Below are 19,188 nucleotides of genomic sequence, written 5' to 3'. Positions count from 1 at the left end.
GTTTTACACTTTGATTTTTTAATCGACCTCGGTCCTCTGCCCCTGTGTAGCACCTGCTAGGCTGTTTAGATGGAGCGATGTCTCCACAGATAAGTAGGTGTCTGTGAACATAGACCATAAAAAATATATGAGGGAAGCGTGGGATTATTTTGATTTTGAATTATTAATATAATCACCTAGACAGAGACACAAAAACTGCTTTCTTAAGGTCAGCAAGTAAGCCAGATTCCATGAATGTTAGATGCTGTTCACAACCTTCCCAAAGAGCAATGCAGTGATGCTGGAGATGTGAGAAGACACACAGGTTTTCTACACTAGACAAACATAAACTCATTTCTTCTGGGTCCTAAACAGCCCTCAGAGATAATAAGTAAAATGAGACTGGAACCCGTGTTGGGAAAGTTCAATCTCCCATGACTAATCTCCTTTGCTCTTGGTTCTCTAATCTTTGACGTTTCTGAGCCTTTTAAGAAATAAACTTGATGGCTTCCAAACTTGAGGCAATGTCCTCCATAACATTCCTTTCTATAATTTGAGCTTTTTTTTTTTTTTTTACTTTTTCATGTGAAAATTGATAAACTTCTTCCTAGCCCCCAGCCTGATTAAAGTACCACAGCCTAACAAAAACCTTCAAAGCAGGATTAGTATTAAGAAAAATGGAGCTCCTTATTTGGTTGTTAGACCTCATCCAAGACAGCAGAATTTAAGAGCCTAAGAGTCTTCATTCTATTCTTAGTCTCCATTTCTTTTCTTGTAATAGAAGCCTTTCCTGAGAAATCCAATTTTCTTCTGTTGCTTTCCTTATCATGTGGACCAAAGAGCTATATGGCTGCAGTGGGCTTGTTTACACCCAGCTAGGGTGCCAAGAAAATTTTCCCGTAATTGCACACTACAGAAGTCTTGGGGAGGAAGGGAACTTTCTAGAAAGATAGCAGGAAATTCATTTCTATCAGAAATACATTCATGGTATTAAAATTATACAGACATATTTTGTTGCCTAGTGGACTGAGAAGGAAGACCAAATTATTAGATTTCTAGAAATTTTGTATTTGCATCCAGTTTCCAAAAAACAATAGAAATTAATTTGGCAAGAATTAAACATCATCATACATTTCAAGACAAGATTCTCTTCTTGCCACGGTTTTGGTCGCTGAAGGCCTTTGTCCAGGCACAAAGTTCCGAGAGATGGAAACAAAGACAAAATCCTTTCTGATGCCTACAAATGAATTATGATCGGTTGAACTAGGGCTGACCAGGAGAGTTAATGGACAGATTATATTACAGGAAGTAACTAGGCACTTTGGAGTTTCTTTTTTTCTTTACAATCACCTTCTCTTGAGGGACCAAGGACTCATGCCCTGAAATACAAAGTACTCAGCATATTAACTCTGTGATCAAGAGCCAAATTAGATTCATTCACAGCTGGGGCCACGATTTGAAACCCTACTTGCTCTATAATGCTTTGAAGTAACAAAGAAGAAAATAGCACATCTCTTAGGAACCTCTTTCCATCCTTTTGAAAAAACTTTATCAGATGCAGTATCAGTTAGCAAGCTGCTGAAGATAGTTGTTCATCTGTGAGCCTGTTTTTTTGGCTAAATATTTCCAGAGGGGAGAATTAAGCCATTACATGGTATTGTGCTATAATTATTGACTTCAAGCTGAGTCTTTTTTCAGAGATTTGTCACTGAAAAGGGTTTGCTTATTCACTGATCAGTACTACCTGCCAAGACATAAATACAGATTCTTATAAGCACGTATTGGACTGTCGGTCTTGAGAATGCACACAGATAGGATATGAAGTTGTCGACTTCAAAAATAAAACTCACCAAAAACGAGATCATTTGGTTAATTGTCAATGATCCATGCTGATAAATACATTCAGAGATAAATGATTTTAAACAGAGCTTTATTTTGCCACTGTAGTGTTTTAGCTCATACTCTTGTTTAAATTTTGATGTACTTTAATTTCAAAGTCCAGGCCTACTTGTGTCAGAAATGGCAGTTTTTAATTTAATATGTCACTCGTCTTACAAAAGATGATTTTGAAGAGTCTATTAATCCAGATTTGGGAACACTACAACTTATTAGTGCTAGGTTCTCAATAAGTTTATTCTTGGAACGGCTGGATCATCAATCCTCATTCAAAGTTCTTAATTTATCTCTTTGATGGGAAAGTTTCCAGGAATAACTAATCCAACATTCCAGCTAAAAGTTTTACTGGCTGCAGTGACAGACAGATAAAATTGGATCCTCTAGTGAATTAATCATGCAAGCTGAAGTATTATGGTTAGCTTGCAGTTATAAACCTCGGTGAATATGATCATTTTTTGAGAAATGCCATCCTTTGACAAATCATTTACATCTTTTTTGGAAACCCCTGCTTTAATAAGTCTACTTCAAATCTCACAGACTATTTTAAAGTTCTCTTTTACACTCATTTATATATTAAATATTTTAAAGCAGATAGTGAAACTATTTTTAATGTATCCAATCAGGAAAATTTCCCAAAATATTCTATATGGTTTTTCACAATGGTATTTATACAAATAATTTAATGAAAATGTCCATAAGAAAAGTGGACATTGGGCCTTTGGAATATGAGAACCATTTTATTTTATTTTATTTTAGTTAAATTTAATTAACTGATTGATTTATTTAATGGCTGCACCTGTGGCACACGGAAGTTCCTGGGCCAGGGATTGAATCTGGTCCACAGCTGCAGCAACTCCAGATCCTTTAACCCACTCTGCTGGGATGGGGATTGAGCCTGCGCCTCTGCAGTGACCTGAGCCGCTGTAGTTGGATTCTTAACCCACTGCTTCATGGCAGGAACTCCAAACCTATTTATTTTAAATTCTTCAGGCATGTAGTTACCTAAACTAGCATCTTAACTTGAATGTAACCCACTGGTGGGATGTGAAGATATAAAAAAAATCTGTGTGTAGTTTTGCAAAACAGTTGATTTCTGTTTTATTATAGTTACATGATAGGGAGAACATGTTTAACCAGTGTGAAATTTCCTCGTCGGGAATGCAGCGGCTAGATGGCTATGTCTCAACTGCCTTCCATTCCTCAGTTTCAGATGATCCATGCACTCAGCCTCGTTCTGTTTATGAACTTAGGTCACCAGCCACTCAGAGGAACATAGAACTCTCCAATGGGCCCGTTCAAAGTGCCAGCTACCTGTCTTTTTTAGACAGTTTACGACTTCTGACCACGTTAAAGTTGTTGGATATTGTCAGTCAGGTCTGTGAAATATTGCAAGCAAGAGCAAGGATGGGCAGCTCTTCTAGGCAAGGTGAAAAGCAAAGTTATATCTGGCTCATAATTCTGGCCTTAAGCTGCTGCCTCCTCCTTCATTTATTTTTGATAAGATACTTAATTGGTTCCATGTGGGCCAAGCAATTTACCCTGAGATGATTATTTCCGCCAGTGGGACATGCAGGCTCAGCCATCTGCGAGGGAGAACAGTTGGCTCCTGCAGATGAAGTGTTTGTAGCTTTCAAAGAGGACAGGTAGCTTTACAAATTAACACACACACACACACACACACACACAGGTTCTGTGTGTAAAAGACAAAACCCTATGCAGCAAGTGAAAGTACATCCGTGAAAAAGGCAGAGACGCCCTGGCCTGACATTGCTTGTGGCCTCGTCTTTGATGCCAAGGACACTCTGGAGTGCCAGGCACTCTCCAGAGTATGACTCTCATTGACACAGCCCCACCAGGCACAAAGGCAGGCAAAGAGTGCATGTGCCTGGAGGCCTGTCCCTTTAGAAGGCAGAAAGGGGCAGCTCAGGGGTGGGAAGTGGAGGGGGTGGATAGGAGGAACCTCCTGGAATATAGAGCAGCCACATCCCCCCGTGCCCTCTGCACACTGCCCTGTGACATTGAACTGAGGCCCCTAAGGAAGGTCCCTTCTGCACAGGGAGCACGTATTTTAGCAATGAATTATTTTATCTTCTCTTAGCTGATACTTACCTGGGGTTCTTAACTGCGTCAGGTCCAACCAAATAAAAATATCAGACTAAATGAAAGCAATTTTGTAGGTAAGAAATGATTAAACATCAAGAAATTGTTAATGATTGAGCCTAATATTTACATGTATATGTTGATAGGTCTACATAAATTAATGCATAGAAATAAATCATAGAAAATCCTGAGTGCCTTTTTTCAGTTGACATTTTCATTGAGATTATTATAGATTTATTGGCATTTGTAAGGAAAAATGTAGAGATTCCATATACACTTCCCAGTTTCCCCCCGTGGTACCATTTTAAAAAACTGTAGGATAATATCACAACCAGGTTATTGATGCTGATATATTATTCTACTGGTCTTATTTAGACTTCCATCTTTTACTTGTCTTCCTTTGTATGTTGTGTATTTAGTGCTACATAATTTTATTCCATGGAGGTTTGTGTATCCACTATCACAAGTCTAGACACTAAGCATTTTCAGTAGGACAAGGATTCCTCCTGTTGGCCTCACACCCACATTCCTCTGACTTTGCCCTCTACGACTGTCATTCCCAACACCTGGCAACCACTAACCTTTCCTCCACTTCTAAAGTCTTCTCATTTAAAGAATGTTAGGAGTTCCGTTGTGGCTTAGAGGTGACGAACCCCACTAGTTCCATGAGGACTTGGGGTCAATCCCTGGCCTCGTTCAGTGGGTTAAGGATCCGGCATTGCCATGAGCTGTGGTGTAGGTTGCATACTTGGCTCGGATCTGATGTTGCTGTGGCTGTGGTAGACTGGCAGCTACAACTCCAATTGGACCCTTCCCCAGGAACTTCCACATGCCGTGAGTGAAGCCCTAAAAAGACGAAAATAAAATAAATAAAAAGTTAAAAAATGTTACATAAACGGACTCGTACTGTATATAACCTTTAAGGATTGACTTTTTTCACTCAGCATCATTTCCTGGAAATTCATCCAAATTGTTGAATGTATGAATAATTCATTTTCCTTGCTGATGTGTTCCATGGTATGGATATACCACAGTTTGTTTAACCTTTACCCATTGAAGGACATCTGGGTTGTTTCCAGTTTTTGGCTGTTACACATAAAGTTGCTGTGAACATTTGTGTACAGAGATTTGTGTGAAGGCAAGTTTTCATTTCTCAGGGATAAATGTCCAAGTATGCAATTGCTGCGTCATATGATAGTTGGATGTTTAGTTTTTTTAAGAAACTACTGGGCTATTTTGAGAATCCTTTTGAAAAAAATGAACATAGTCTAACTTCGCTACCCAGGATACTGTGCTCAACTTCAGAAATTAATCTTTTTTCTTGATCCTTTTTTTTGGCAGCCACACCATATCCTGGTGGATTTAAGTGTTTCACCTGCGAAAAGGCAGCAGACAATTATGAGTGCAACCGATGGGCACCAGATATCTACTGTCCTCGAGGTAAACTCTCCATGGACATACTGGGCTCCCCAGAGCTGTCCACAAGTGAACAGCCTACTGACCTCAATGCGTGTGTAGAGAGATGCAGGCTTGCAATCTCAGCCACGTCTCTTGTCTAAGGCTATTAGTAGATCTTTTATGTCACATCAGTAACATATCATCAGACACTGTCAGAGACATAAAGTGATCCATAGGCTCACCCCCTTTCTTATGAAGCATCGTGGGAGCTCCAGACGAGGTGAGTGATCCTTCCCACCCCCAGGCCTGCCAAATGCAGGATAAGAAAAGAGCAACCAGCCTGTAATCCACTCTTTGAAGCATTAGTCATTGCATAGTAACTTCCTTTAAGTGAAAATATGAATTGCTGTTCATATAAAGGCCCCATTTATTACATATCTTGCCGGAGGGTCCTATCCTGAGACTGCATGAAAGCTGGAATTCTCAATGTCATCATTGCACAAATAAAAACCCTGTGCTTTTTAAACTGTTAAGTTCTCTTTGAAGGGCGAGGTGGATGCCCAATCAGAGCATGAAATTTTGAGTCAAAGGCCCATTTCAAGATGAAGTAGATGCTTCATCTTCACACTCAGTTCTCTTTTATCCTCTTGAATAAAAAAGGTGGTTATATTTGGATATGAAGTCACTGTTAATTGGCTGTTTTATGTTGGAAGGAAAGTCGATTCATTTGATGGGGAGATGATGAGATTGGGATATTTTATTGACAAATGCTTGAGCGAGAAGTTAGATGGGCCTCACTGCTGATCTAATTCAGTGGTTAAAATGACTGAACACATTAACACCAAATCTGTTACTTTTCAACATAATGCAAGAGCTCTTATATTCACCCCTGTGGATGACACTCTGTTTTCTCTGGAGGCTTGGACATCAGGAGAGCATGGAAACTGCCATGAAGGACAGGTGTCAGCCATCTAAGCCAGTACTATTTATTTAACCCATGAGCTTGAGTGGAGACCCGGACTGCCCAGGAGAAATACCTGTGGGCCTTTTCAAATCATGGAGACCTGTATTTTGCTTCAACCAGTGGTTCTCACACTTTAGCATGAGCACCATTCCCTGGGGGGCTTAGTGAAATGCAGATTTTTGCCCCCATCTCTGCATCCTCCCCCACCTTCCTAGTTTCTGATTCAGTAGACCTGGGTTGGGCCCATTTTCTAAAGCATTCCGCAGCAATCCAGATGCTGCCTTCCAGAAGCCAGGTGTTAGGAACTACAGCTATACATCTGTTGAGCCCCCTCTCTGAGATTCATTCTCTGCCTCAGTTGTGTAAATATCCCAGGTGACTCTAATGAGCAGTAAGGGGTAAGGACCACAGGGAGCTCCCCTCCCCACTCATAGAAAGCAAAATGGAGTGTTGTCATCTCTAGGTTCTTCTTGTTTACTTTGAGGTAGACATGCTAGTGAGGGCCCCTAAGACCGCAGGGAGTAGAAAAGCATGGAGACACTGAAGATTGGCTTAATCACAAGCTAGGTGTCCAGCCACCCAGGTAATCAGAGAAGTCCTGAATGCATTGCCTTCCACGGTCACACACTCAGCCCGGAACCTGCAGTGTTTTCTAACATCCCCAGTCAACATTTGGGTGGGTTGCTGATGGACCTCTTTAGATCATTGCTTCTCAAATTTGGTGGCACATTCAAATCATAGGGGAAAACACGGATGCCTCAGTCCATTCCCAGAGATTCGTATTTAAACAGTATGAGTGTCCCCTGGCCCTTGGATTTTTAAAAGCTCACCGGGTGGTTTGAATATGCAGCAGAATTTAAGAACCGCTGTAAATAGTGACTCTGAACAAAACCAGGATGATTTGCTTGGGTAGCCAGTAACCTTTAGGTTGGTTCCTGCTGGGACGAAGCTGGCAGATGAGCTTTTGAAACTTGTGACTGGTCAGAGCTACTGTTCAGATAATGCGACTGCACTTCTCTCAATATTGTGCTGGCACAGATGATGCAGCAGAAAAGGAGGGACAGTGAAGTGCTCTTCTCTGGTCTTTGGGCTGTATTTCACAGAGGCCCAGTCAGTCCAAGTATGAAGCTGTACAGGTACATCCCTGTCACAGAAGGAAAGCAGGGACCCACAGCTCTCTGCCTGAATTCCTCTCCAGAAAAGAGGTCTTGATGCTTTGTTTTGAGGTTAAAATCCATCCGTCTAAAGGACAGATACCTAGAAGTATCACAGGTCTTTCCACCATTTCTCCTCTCCCCTCCCTTTCTCTCTTTTAGTTTTGTGTCCTGAAAAATTATAGGAAGAAATGGAAAGTGACACCTTGAGAACCACCAGGCCAGGCCTGTAGGGGGATGATGCGGGTGAAAGATAGGAATCTGGTTTCTTCTTTCAAGGAGCCCACAGTTTAGCCAGGGAGATAAGATCCGAACATATCAAATGTCAAAAATAGCAAGACAAAGGCCAGGGCCAAAGGAAACATGGCATTCGCTGGTTTAAGGGAAGAATTGCTCTTTGGGGGGCGGAGGTGGCCAGTGACAGAGTGACAGCATCAGGGGCTGGGGAGGTGGCAGCAGCCCTGCAGGTGAGCTGCGGGGTGGGAGAGCGAAGAGGGCGTCTTCCGGGAAGTCACTCAGAGTAGAGGGGTGGTGCGTGCCCAGGTGGGCTCGGGGACGGGAGAGACCTGAACTGGGCGCAGCAGAACATACTGGGGCACAGTAAAAGCAGAGTAGGGGAGCCAGGCTATTTTGTGGGGCCTTGAACGTCTGCTAAGGAGTGAGGGCTAGAGCTGTAACCTGAGAAAAGGTAGTTCCTTCTTGTCTAGTCTTGTTTCCCATGAGCCAACTACCTTTTCTCCACTGTTAGATTTTTCTAACAGTGAAAATAATGCCATTATTATTAGACTAAAATATAAAATGTGTCTACTGAACACTACTGACTAAGCCTGCATTTGTTTCTTCTGTTTATTATTAATTTGTGTGAAGCAGCTATAGGACTGCCAAAAGGCTTGCTAAGGGCAACTCAGGAGCTACTTTGGAAAGACACCCTGGCTTTCTGGGACATTCCTGGTGTTCTGTTGGTTGATTCTGTGGTATATTCAACAGGGTTTTAATGATCAGATGATATGAAAATGACTGGTTGAAAGTGAAAAAAAGCACTTCATTTAAATATTTATTGTATCTCTATGGAATAAGCTTGCATCCCAAATTGCTTGGGAGATTGGCTGAATTTCAAATTTCCTGTCACTCTGACTTTCAAAATGGGTGTCATGTAAGTACTTTCTCCTCTATTCCATGTTATTGCCTGTGGCACTTGGCACTTACAGATTCACACTCTGTAACCCTCCCTCCCGAGAAATGAGAATTTAAGACACCCTCCATAATGGACTGTTGTCACTTCACCATCTCAGCTTCCATTTGGTCTTTGGTCCCTGAGCACTTCCTTTGCAATAACCTTAATTTCATCAACTGCTCATTATAAATCTACGCAATTTTCTTGACTCTGTGAACCGGAATGGGAAAGGCTCTTGAAATCCTGTTCTACGAGAGACCAGTTGAAGGAATTGGTGAAGGCAAACAAAAGTTGAACGTCCCGTGCTCAGATCTATGTGGTTTTGCCTGTGCTTTTCTCTGTGCTGCGAGATTAAGAGCTCCTTGAGACAGGGATGGTGTAAGTGTTTATTAAGCGTCGGTGGAATTAAATGTCAAGTCAAAAACAGTGCAGGGTATTTTTAAAGGCTTGTTCTGTGGAGGATACCTAAGCCGCCAAGGATTTTATGTTCCTTCTTAATTATGAAGTGCAGATGCCTCCCTTGAAGGCAGAATCTTCACTGGAAATTATTGCTGATATAAAGTCAGGCCAAGAGCAATCTAGAGGTAGAAGGACACATATCCTTTTGGTTCCAGCTTCAATGCCGCTCAGTGTTTTTTTTGTGAAAGTAAAGGAAATCTGGGCATGTTCCCTTGGTGGCACTTTCTATATCTGTTATCTGGTTTAAGTAAGGAATATAAATGTGATCCCCAGCTCAACTGGAGACAAGCCCCACAACTGGGTTATAGCTCTTCAGGAAAGACTTTTTTTTTCTTTATAGGGCCGTGCCGGTGGCATTGGGAGATTCCCAGAGTAGGGGTTGAATTGGAGCTATAGCCATTGTCCTAGGCCACAGTCACAGCAATGCCAGATCTGAGCTGAGTCTGTGACCTATACCACAGCGCATGGCAACACCAGATCCTTAACCCACTGAGCGAGACCAGGGAGCCAACCCACATCCTCATGGAGACTATGTCAGGTTTCTTAACACAATGAGCCCCAGTGGGAACTCCAGTGAAGATTTCTTTTTTTTTGTCTTTTTGCCTTTTTCTAGGGCCGCTCCCACGGTATATGGAGGTTCCCAGGCTAGGGGTCCAATCCAATCTGTAGCTGCCAGGCTACACCAGAGCCACAGCAACTCGGGATCCGAGCCTTGTCTGCGATCTACACCACAGCTCACGGCAACGCTGGATCCTTAAACCCCTGAGCAAGGCCAGGGACCGAACCCGCAACCTCATGGTTCCTAGTCGGATTCGTTAACCACTGTGCCACCACGGGAACTCCCTGAAGATTTCTTTATTGTCAACTATTTTCAGACCAACTCCAGGCTGAAACAGACAAACTTTTCATTTGCTCACATAAGAGTGGATTTTTTTTTTTCTCTCTCTTTTAGGCAATTGGACACATAGGGTGTAGCCTATTAGAACTAGGGTTTGGAATTTCTGTGTGTGTGAAGTTCATTAAAATTATATTTTGTGTTTTCCAATAGTTGACTCAGCTCTCTTACCCAGTTGAGATTTTAGTCGAATTCCTGTGAGTCTCCCTGTAGAAGACTTTTGTTTCACAGCCTCTGGGAATTCCATGCAGTTGCAGAATATGAGATTTAGAGGCTGAAACTAACCTGGTAGAAATTCAAATCTATCTTTTATCTTTTAGATAAAAGTCTTTGAAATCCTTTTAGTGTGAAGTTATCAGCAGGCTGGATTCTCATATAACCTCATTACCAACCCAAGAATTATTCAAAATGTTCAGAGAGCAAGACTCTGTGGCTGAAACTCAGTTTTTTTTTTTTTTTTTTTTAATCAATTCCACTGTCCAGTGATAAGCCACATGTGGTTCACCTAGTTCTACTCAGGAAATTCTGCCTGCTTGCCCCCGCCCCCCTTGGAGATCACAATGCAAATTCAAGGCTCCTAAGTTATGCACTAAAGAAACCTGTTCAACTTTATTGAGCATTTCCAAAACTTATTTAACCACAGAACCTTTTTTGACATTACATTTCATAACTCACCTAGAGTTTTTGTGAGGTAAGAATGAGTACATTCAAGGGATTGATGCTTCAGATCTGAGGTATCCACTGCTGGAAGTAATGAGATGTTCTCAACTCTATCTTTGTTTTATGGAATGGACTTGGTGAAGGGTAAGAAATATTCTTATTCAGCTTCATTACTGATTGTCCTTCTCCCCCCAATATGGCAAGAATTGGCTTATTAGATACTGGGCTTTGGTGTAGTTTCCTGGAAAAAAAAAAAAAGAAAAAAGAAGATTCTTCAGTTGTTGTCTCTACTTTCATTCAATGGAATAAGCTTCCAAATAATAAAAGAAAGTTTGATATGGACCTAAACATATGAACAAAAGTAGTTATATAAAGTTCAGCAATAGTTATTTTAAGTTTTACTTAAAATAATTCCATACTTGAGGGGCAAACCTAATTTCCAAAACTGAAGCCATGTAATGATTTACTTATTCCATAAATGTATGATCTTATCTGCTCAGATTTACATTTGGAGCAATAAAACTTCTGGCAGCTGCTCCTGGTTGTCTGCGGGAAGAGGAGACAGGAGATAAGAACATTCCTGTTTTTATTGCTTTCTTGAACATCTGAAGTTGGGGTGGGGGTGAGAAAAGTGTCCCTAACAAGGCCATAAACATCCAAGTCTGATACTAAACAAGGAAACCAGTCCTCTTTGGAAGACGTGATAAGCCTCTCTGGGCACTGGCCTCCATTTGTTAAATCCTGCTAAAGGCTTAAACAATCAATAAAAAAGCATGCTACCTCCTCTTCATCAGAAGAACATTCTCTCCACATTTAAAACATTTTAGAGCTTTGGGGGAATTATTGCCAGCTGCAAGACTTTCACGTTTTCTTGTGAGTTCATAGGGTGACCTTTCTTACCCAACTCCAAAGAGTTCCCTAGGATCCCGAGCAGGCCAGGGACAGCGCTGATCTGACCCCAAATAATGAAATTCTACTTAGGTGCGGTGTAGGAGCAACATTTAGGGGATGGCACTGACACAGGGTGCACACATCGTTCTTGGGCAAGTCTTCGCCTTTAGCAAGAGTCAATCAGGCCTCTCAGGCTCCTGTCAGGTGGAGGAATCTGGGAAGAAGAGTAAAACCCCTGAATTTTCGTGTCTCCCAAGCTGGGTCAAGGTGGTCTGTATTAGCTCATTCTCAAGGCCTAAAATTCCTGTGCTTTCTTCTCTTGATGTTAGTACTTGGGTGAGGGGAATTTTGATTGCCTGATAAATAATATCAGAGAAGGTCATAATTCCATATTAGCCACTAAATATCCAAAATGTATAAAGCATGCAAAGTTGGGGCCAAGATATGGATGAAAAACAGCTCGGTGACATTTCTTAAGAATTATCCTTTTTTTTTTTTTTTTTTTTTTCCGTCTGAAAGTGAAGCAGAAACATTCTCTTAAATCCCAGGCTTAGAAAGCTGAGCACTGCCTGGAGGCCTTAAAGAATTACATTGACAAAGTCATTTTTCTTTAGTCTTTAAATTGCAAGTAAAAAAAAATTCTCCGTAGAGTTTTGGAAGAAATCTCAAGTTTTCAGACGCCAAAGACTTAGAGGGACTCTAGACACTGACTTCATGGTTTTCATTTGCCTTTTTGGAAAGATACCAAAACCTTGTTAGGAAGAAAATATGCCTCTCACTTCCGGTGGTTGGGTTAGTTTTCTCCTGTCATGAATTGTAGGATCCAGCTATGCTCATAGGCAAGAAGTTCTTTCTTCTGGATAAAGTCATCTTCTCCAGATACAATGAATCTATTTTTAATCATTCTGTCTTACTCAGAAATAGCTGTTTCCCAAGCAGGTGTAGGGGCTTGCATGGAGACACACACACGCACACGCACACGCACGCACACACACACAGAGTCTCTGCTATACTCTTTTCTCTCCTCGAAGATTTTTGTTACCTGCCTGAATTTTTTTCTTTTAACCTCCTGTTCTTTGAACTTTTTCACCCCTTCATCTTCCTAAAAATTTCTATGACTCTCACATCCTAAATCATCACTCCAAACTTCTCCCCGCTCCAAAAAGTGAAAATCAATATTGTGGCAGAATTCGTTGGAAGGCAAAGAGTGATAGCATCGAGTCTTGGTTTATGGAGATTCTGTGGGCAGAGAGACCAGTATCCTTCAGAAGGTCTCCTTTCTACCCCCATGAAGTGGGTCTCGCCGAGAAGATCTTTGGGATCCGGTACAAACGTAACACGGCATATATTCCCTCTGCTGTTAGATCGTAGTGTTGACACTCCTATTCAGGCAGATTGGGCCAACATTTCCCATCGCAATTAAAATATATGTTCTCTGTTGACAGAGACTAGATACTGCTACACTCAGCACACAATGGAAGTCACAGGAAACAGCATCTCTGTCACCAAGCGCTGCGTTCCACTGGAAGACTGCTTGTCCACTGGCTGCAGGGACTCCGAGCATGAAGGCCACAAGGTCTGGGCAACAAAGCAAGTGACGGTACAGCATAGACAGCCTTCCTTTCCAGACCCGACCAGTGCTCATGAGCAAATTTTTACTGCTCCCCCACCCCTGTAGGCTGCTTTTGACTGTCTTTATGCCATTGTGAAAAGGTGCTTCCTTTCCTGTTTGTGTTAAAAGAGTAAAAACTTGTAATGGGGCATAGGCTACTGGTATAAATTATGGAAACACAGCACGAAGAGTCTACTGAAAATTATTGTAAGCCCTTTCTTCATGTAGAAGAAAGTACTAAAGCTACCAGAAAGAAAAGGAGCAAGGGACTGGTTATGCGCTCATCGTAGGGCATTGCAAGTGTACTAACAGTTCATTAAGCTGAGGACAGCCAAGGCAATTTAGCTTTAATAACTTTTTGGCATTTGTTTTTGTCTTTTTGAGGCATATGGAAGTTCCCAGGCTATGGGTCAAATTGGAGCTGCAGCTGCTGGCCTACACCACAGCCACAGCATCTTGGGATCCGAGCTGCATCTGCTTGCAGCAATGCCAGATCCTTAACCCACTGAACGTGGCCGGGGATCGAACCTACATCTTTATGGATACTCGGTTTCTTAACCTTCTGAGCCACAATAGGAACTCTGATAACTTTTTGTAAAGTGGGGCTTGTGTCTTTGTTGGGATGCTGATTTGGGGAAGGTATTCACTGGCTCCTGAGTCATTTGAGCGTATGAGAAGGGAACCATCTCCTTGTGGGTTTGCTTCTCTTAAACTTCATCTGGCACCTGGACAGAAGTACTCATTGTAAAACAAACTTGGAAGGCAGCCTTGAAGGAGAATATAAAGACTCAGAGCAAGGCAGCCTGACTCACAGTTGGAACGGGGAATGCCCCGACTCTTCCGCCAGTCGTTCCGGGCAGGCTATATGCATGATCTTCTGTATCAGCCTTTGACCTTTATTTGGAGTCTGCCCACTTCTCCCCATCAACCTACATTCCTGGTGGTTGGGGGCACCTCCTACTCTCACGGTTCATGGGGGCTTCCTTCTCTTAAGAAGACACCCACTTTTCAAGCAATTTGTCAAATACACTAAATTAATGTTTCCAGTTTGAGAAATAATTATCATACATAATAATTGAAATGTGAAAGGTAAACCCAAGGGTTTTAAACTTGACCTCTGCCCCTCCCCCCCAAGCTTGGCTTGACTCTTAGGCATAAGGATGGCTGTTTTACAAAGGAGGAAGCTAGAGATCAGAGAAGTGAAGTCATGTGCTCAGGTGATACAGCTACTACTAAATAAAGAGACAGAATCCAAACTCACTTCTGACCCCTAGTTTCTCTCCTCAACATATAATATCTTCCTAGCCCATATTGACTGTGACCATACTCAGATCTCTGCAAGATAATGACTGCATAGGATATTAAGCATCACAGAGTTTTTCCAAACATTACTGTGCTTATGAATCACTTGGGGATCTTGTTAAAATGCAGCTTCTAATTTGCTAAATTTGGAATGAGTTTTGAGATTCTTTTTTTTTTTTTTTTTTTTTTTTTTTAAGCTGTGCCCTTAGCATGTGGAAGTTCCCAGGCCAAGGATCAAACCCAAGCTCCAGCAGTGACCCAAGCCATAGCAGTGACAATACCAGATCCTTAACTCCTAGGCCACCAGGAAACCCTAGAGATTCTGCATTTCTACTCAGTTCCCAGCTGATGCTGCGGCTACTGTACTTTGTGTAGCCATGGCCTAAAATAATTTCTGTTAATAATCCTTTGGGTTTACTTTTTTTCTTTTGAAGCATGAGGGAAGCAGTATAAAGCAGGAGTAATTGCATAAATGGAAACCCTTCAAACTGTAGCTCATCCATGGGAATGGAAATAATTATGCAGACAGTTCTAATGAAAGTAAATATTTAAATGTAAATTAGCCAGGTTGTAAACACTTCACTTTCGCTGTGAAAACTTGGCAAATGAAAGTGTACCATGAGATCCTCCCTGGGAAAGGTAAGTATTACAATTCCCATTTCACAGATGGAAGAGGTGAGAGCTAGGAAGACTGTAAAACTGTAATAACCACAGGGTAGGATGTCCAAAACAGAACCCACATCCCTAGAAGTTTAGTCTAGACAGGGGGCTTTAATTGCTTCCAGGTGAAATTCATCCCATCCCCTTAAATGCAGAGCTGGTGTGTCCTTTGTAGGACAGGTAATTTTCATATGAGTCTGGCTCTGAGGGAGACAGTGCCTTCAGAAATCCCTGTCTCAGGAGTTCCTATCATGGCGCAATGGAAACAAATCCAGCTAGAAACCATGAGGTTGTGGGTTCCATCCCTGGCCTTGCTCAGTGGCTGTGGCATAGGCCAGTGGCTACAGCTCTGATTTGACCCCTAGCCTGGGAACCTCCACATGCCACAGGTGCAGCCCTAAAAAGCAAAAAAAAAAAAAAAGGGGGGGGGGATCTCCCTCTCCTTCCCAGGCCTGCCAGCTTCTCATCACCCTTTTTTCTTTTCCTTTCTTTCAGGTCTGCACTTCCTGTTGTGAAGGAAATATCTGTAATTTGCCACTCCCCCGGAATGAAACTGAAGCCACATTTGCCACAACATCACCCATAAATCAGACAAACGGGCACCCACACTGCATGTCAGTGATAGTGTCCTGCTTGTGGGTGTGGTTGGGACTCACATTATAGTTGCTCACAGGCACCATGGGTAGTGGCGTCCACCAGGATTTCCATGGTCCCTGGTCATGCATGAGTCATTGGCCTGACCGTAGTTACACATGTAAAACCATAGCACTCACGTCTTCATAGCCAAGCACTTCCACTTACCGTGAGGAACAAACATTGCTTCCATGTAGTCATTTCAAGTCCAAGACCTCATCAAAGCAGCCTGCCTCCAGCACAGCCCCTGAGTTCTCCATAAACCTTTGTCTTTCCTCCAAGAAATAGTTCTGCATTTGCTAAGATGTAGGGCTCTAATTTAGAATACATGCACAAGCCACGGGAGGCTCTGAGACTCTCGGGGATGTCAGACTAGATGGTATGTGGACACATATAGATCTCTGTTCTTCAGGAGAAAGGTATGGGACCACTGGGTTAGGTCCAATCATGAATTCATTTATAGCTTTAGAGTTTTAAAACTTTGATTCCCAAATGAGTGGACTCTACCTGGAGCTTCTGATCGAGTCCTTAGAAAAATGGCAAGCAGTTTGTCCAATTTAATTGTCCTCATCTTCTCGCAGTGATGGGAACCACATTCCCTCCTCTTGTGTGAAACATAAAGTAGGCAATCATAAAAGTTTATTGTATGGGAGGAGGGACGGCTGGAGAAAATTTTCCCAACTTAATGGAAATAGCATCCATAAGGTGGCCGTTTATCCCTTCGTGTAATTGGCAAAATTGGCCTTGATTTGGCGCGTAATTGTGCTCCATGAAATCCTGGATTATACCTGGACCAATAGGTGACCAAAGAGTCTGAAAGCAGAGTGGGGTTATTTCCTCCAATCACGGGGTACTATTCAGGCGTAGCTAATAGAGACAGAGAGAGGATTTCAAGACAAAAGGAAGATGTGTGGAGTTGATCCTAGTTTGTTGTGAGGACCCAGTAAGTGTCTCCACCAAATCTTTCATCTGCAATTTATGCTGCCAAAGGGCCCTCCCCATTCTTCCTCTTCCAAGTCCCCAACGACTTCAGGGAGAAGGTTCTGTATTACGTTATGTCAAGATTGATAAGGAAAGAAGACCTAATATCCAGAATGAGCAGTAGGTGGAACAGTGGGGTGATGATGAGACTAGTAGAGAGACCCAGTGAGAAGTTTTTATTTCTTTTAGATGATCACTTTTGAAATATATGGTAAAACTTTCACCATCCTTCCTATATATTTGGCACCTCAAGTTACACATTTTTCTTCTTCCTTATAAATCATTTATACAATATTTATTTTTGTATGGCATAACTATAAACTAAAATATATTGAAAAGATTCTTTATTCTGAGCAAACGATCAAATTAGAATACATATTTTTCAACAGTGGTAGAGCGTGTAATATATGTTTATGGAACGTTATCTATAATACTTGCACCAGTGTTGAAAAAAAGTTAACGTTGTGAGCAAGAGTAAGTAATATGTTGGCCTCAAGGATTTTGCTCATGGTCTCCTCAGTGGTGTTGTCCCAGAAGTATTTGGGGCTGGGGTGACATCACTAGTTTCTCTGCAGGGTTAGGGGGCACATTTGCATGAACTTTGGTGCAGTCTTTGCTGGTCAGGAGGACAGTTTTGTCATGGTCCATATGACCACCAGCACAGGAAAAGGTCTCGGGGTCAGAAAATGAGCCCCTCTCAGGGACCAAACATGAACTGACAGCAGTGACTCTGCATTGCATCAAATGGCCTTAATTCAGAGTTGGGTAGGCTTAGCCATATGTTGCTTACCCTTGGGGTGGGGGAAGTAGAGGGGGAGAAAGCAAGACATTTATTAAGCACGTCTTATGTGCCAGACACTACGCTAAGCACTTTACATGATTTGGGTCGTGTGGTCCCTGCAAGAACCCTGTAAGGAGTGTTACTGCTATTTACACTGTACACATGAAGGTACTGAGCTCTAAGAAGCTCGACAACATGAAGCCTTTCCTTCCAGTTTAGGTTAGATGGGGGGAGGTGGGGTTGAAGAGGAAGGGAATGTGGAATTGCCACCCGTGCGAAAAATTCCAGGCATCATGAGCACTTGTCCATCTTGTGGAGTTTGTCTAGCCCTGCTTCTACAGGATGTCACTTGTGTGTCCCCAGATGATGTTTTGTTTTGTTTTTTTCTTTAGGGGGAGGGGGTGGAGGCATGGCTTCCTCATTCATTCCTCTTGTTGTCAAAGAGGAGACAGGTTGGTCCAACATCTGAAGATGGTAGAAGACAATGACAATTTGATGTTGTATATACCCACAACTACATTTTTCTGCATGGGTCACTCTCCACGGACACTTTCTAAATACTGCATGTGATTAGAATAAGACAGAAAGTCCAAATCTTGGTTCTTGGAGAAAGCACCACTCCAAAGCCTCCCTGGCTGGTGTGCAGGGACCAGGTCCACAGCGGGGAGGACTCATCCGCCACCCACAGGGTACCTGCAAACTCGACCCAGATGTGGCTGTGTGTGCCCCATATGCCTGTCAGAATGGCTGGCATTTCATTCTCTTCAAAGAAAGTCGTTTTCTCACCATCCCCAGCCTCAAGGAGCCAAGGACTGGCCATTCATGTGGAAGGCCCAGGACTGGTCATCCATCTGACTTTTCTACCACATCAAACCCTCCATTAAATCCTACCGTAGGTGACGGCTTGAAGTGCAAAGAGCCACATGTGTATATTAACCTATGTGCCCCTTATTTATTTTTAGACTCCCCACAGCATTCATGTCAATATGGGATTAATGCCTAAATTTTGTAAATACTGTACATTTTGTAAATCAACGAATAAAGGTTTTAAGTGTATCTCGCCAGGCTCCTCCCTGCAAATGCACATGCCAATCAATGATTAAGGCAGCCAGGTGTTGTACAGGCATTGACTGGGCTTAGCATTACAGTGAACTTCCTTCCAGGAGCTCACTTTTTAGGTGTATAGACAAGAAATACATGCATGAAAAGACGCAAGACAATTCACCCATGCCAAATGATTCATACAGACAGTAAGTGCTGCAGAAAATCAAAGAAGGCAAGATTACGAGACCTTTCAAGTAGATCTGCAGTTTCCCTAGAACATTTTTTTTGTTGTTGAATCAGGAAATATAAAAAAGTGTGTGTGTGTGTGTGTGTGTATCTATATATTTAAATACTATCCCATTAACTCTTTTTTTCAAATCTTTTTCTATTCTGGGGGTCAATTATGTTGGTGATGATACAATAGAAAAAAAATTTCCTTGATGGTTTCTTCTGAAACAGGAAACAAACACCTGAATAGCATAACTGTCATTTGCATTTAGGCAATGAATTTACAGCATTTTTTTTTACAGTCGCACCCACAGCATATGGAAGTTACTGGACAGGGATTGAATCTGAGCCCCAGCTGTGACCTGCACCACCGATGA

General features: G+C 42.2%; 1 protein-coding gene across 12 annotated transcripts in view; it reads left to right on the top strand.

Annotated features, from left to right (window-relative positions):
* Positions 1–18,595, top strand: part of LYPD6 (LY6/PLAUR domain containing 6) — a 115,608-nt gene extending 97,013 nt beyond the window's left edge. For 6 of the 12 annotated variants that reach the window (XM_084998661.1, XM_003133259.6, XM_084998660.1 and 3 more), the window contains 3 exons: positions 5,317–5,415; positions 13,016–13,146; positions 15,640–18,595. In XM_084998661.1, the coding sequence (XP_084854787.1) occupies positions 5,317–5,415; positions 13,016–13,146; positions 15,640–15,730 (321 nt within the window). In that variant the 3' untranslated portion in view covers positions 15,731–18,595. Of the gene's footprint in view, positions 1–5,316; positions 5,416–13,015; positions 13,171–15,639 lie in introns of all 12 variants that reach the window. The other 6 variants (XM_084998663.1, XM_013983919.3, XM_021074961.2 and 3 more) reach the window with 1 other exon arrangement.
* Positions 18,596–19,188: the final 593 nt, after the last annotated feature.

This window comes from Sus scrofa, chromosome 15 (assembly GCF_054392235.1).
Source record: "Sus scrofa isolate SSC_HxYL_T2T_F1_AM1 chromosome 15, Sscrofa_HxYL_maternal_Yorkshire_Landrace_v2.0, whole genome shotgun sequence".
NCBI classification, from domain to species: domain Eukaryota; kingdom Metazoa; phylum Chordata; class Mammalia; order Artiodactyla; family Suidae; genus Sus; species Sus scrofa.
Note: the sequence above shows the minus strand (reverse complement) of the source record. Positions and strands in the feature narration are given on the sequence as shown.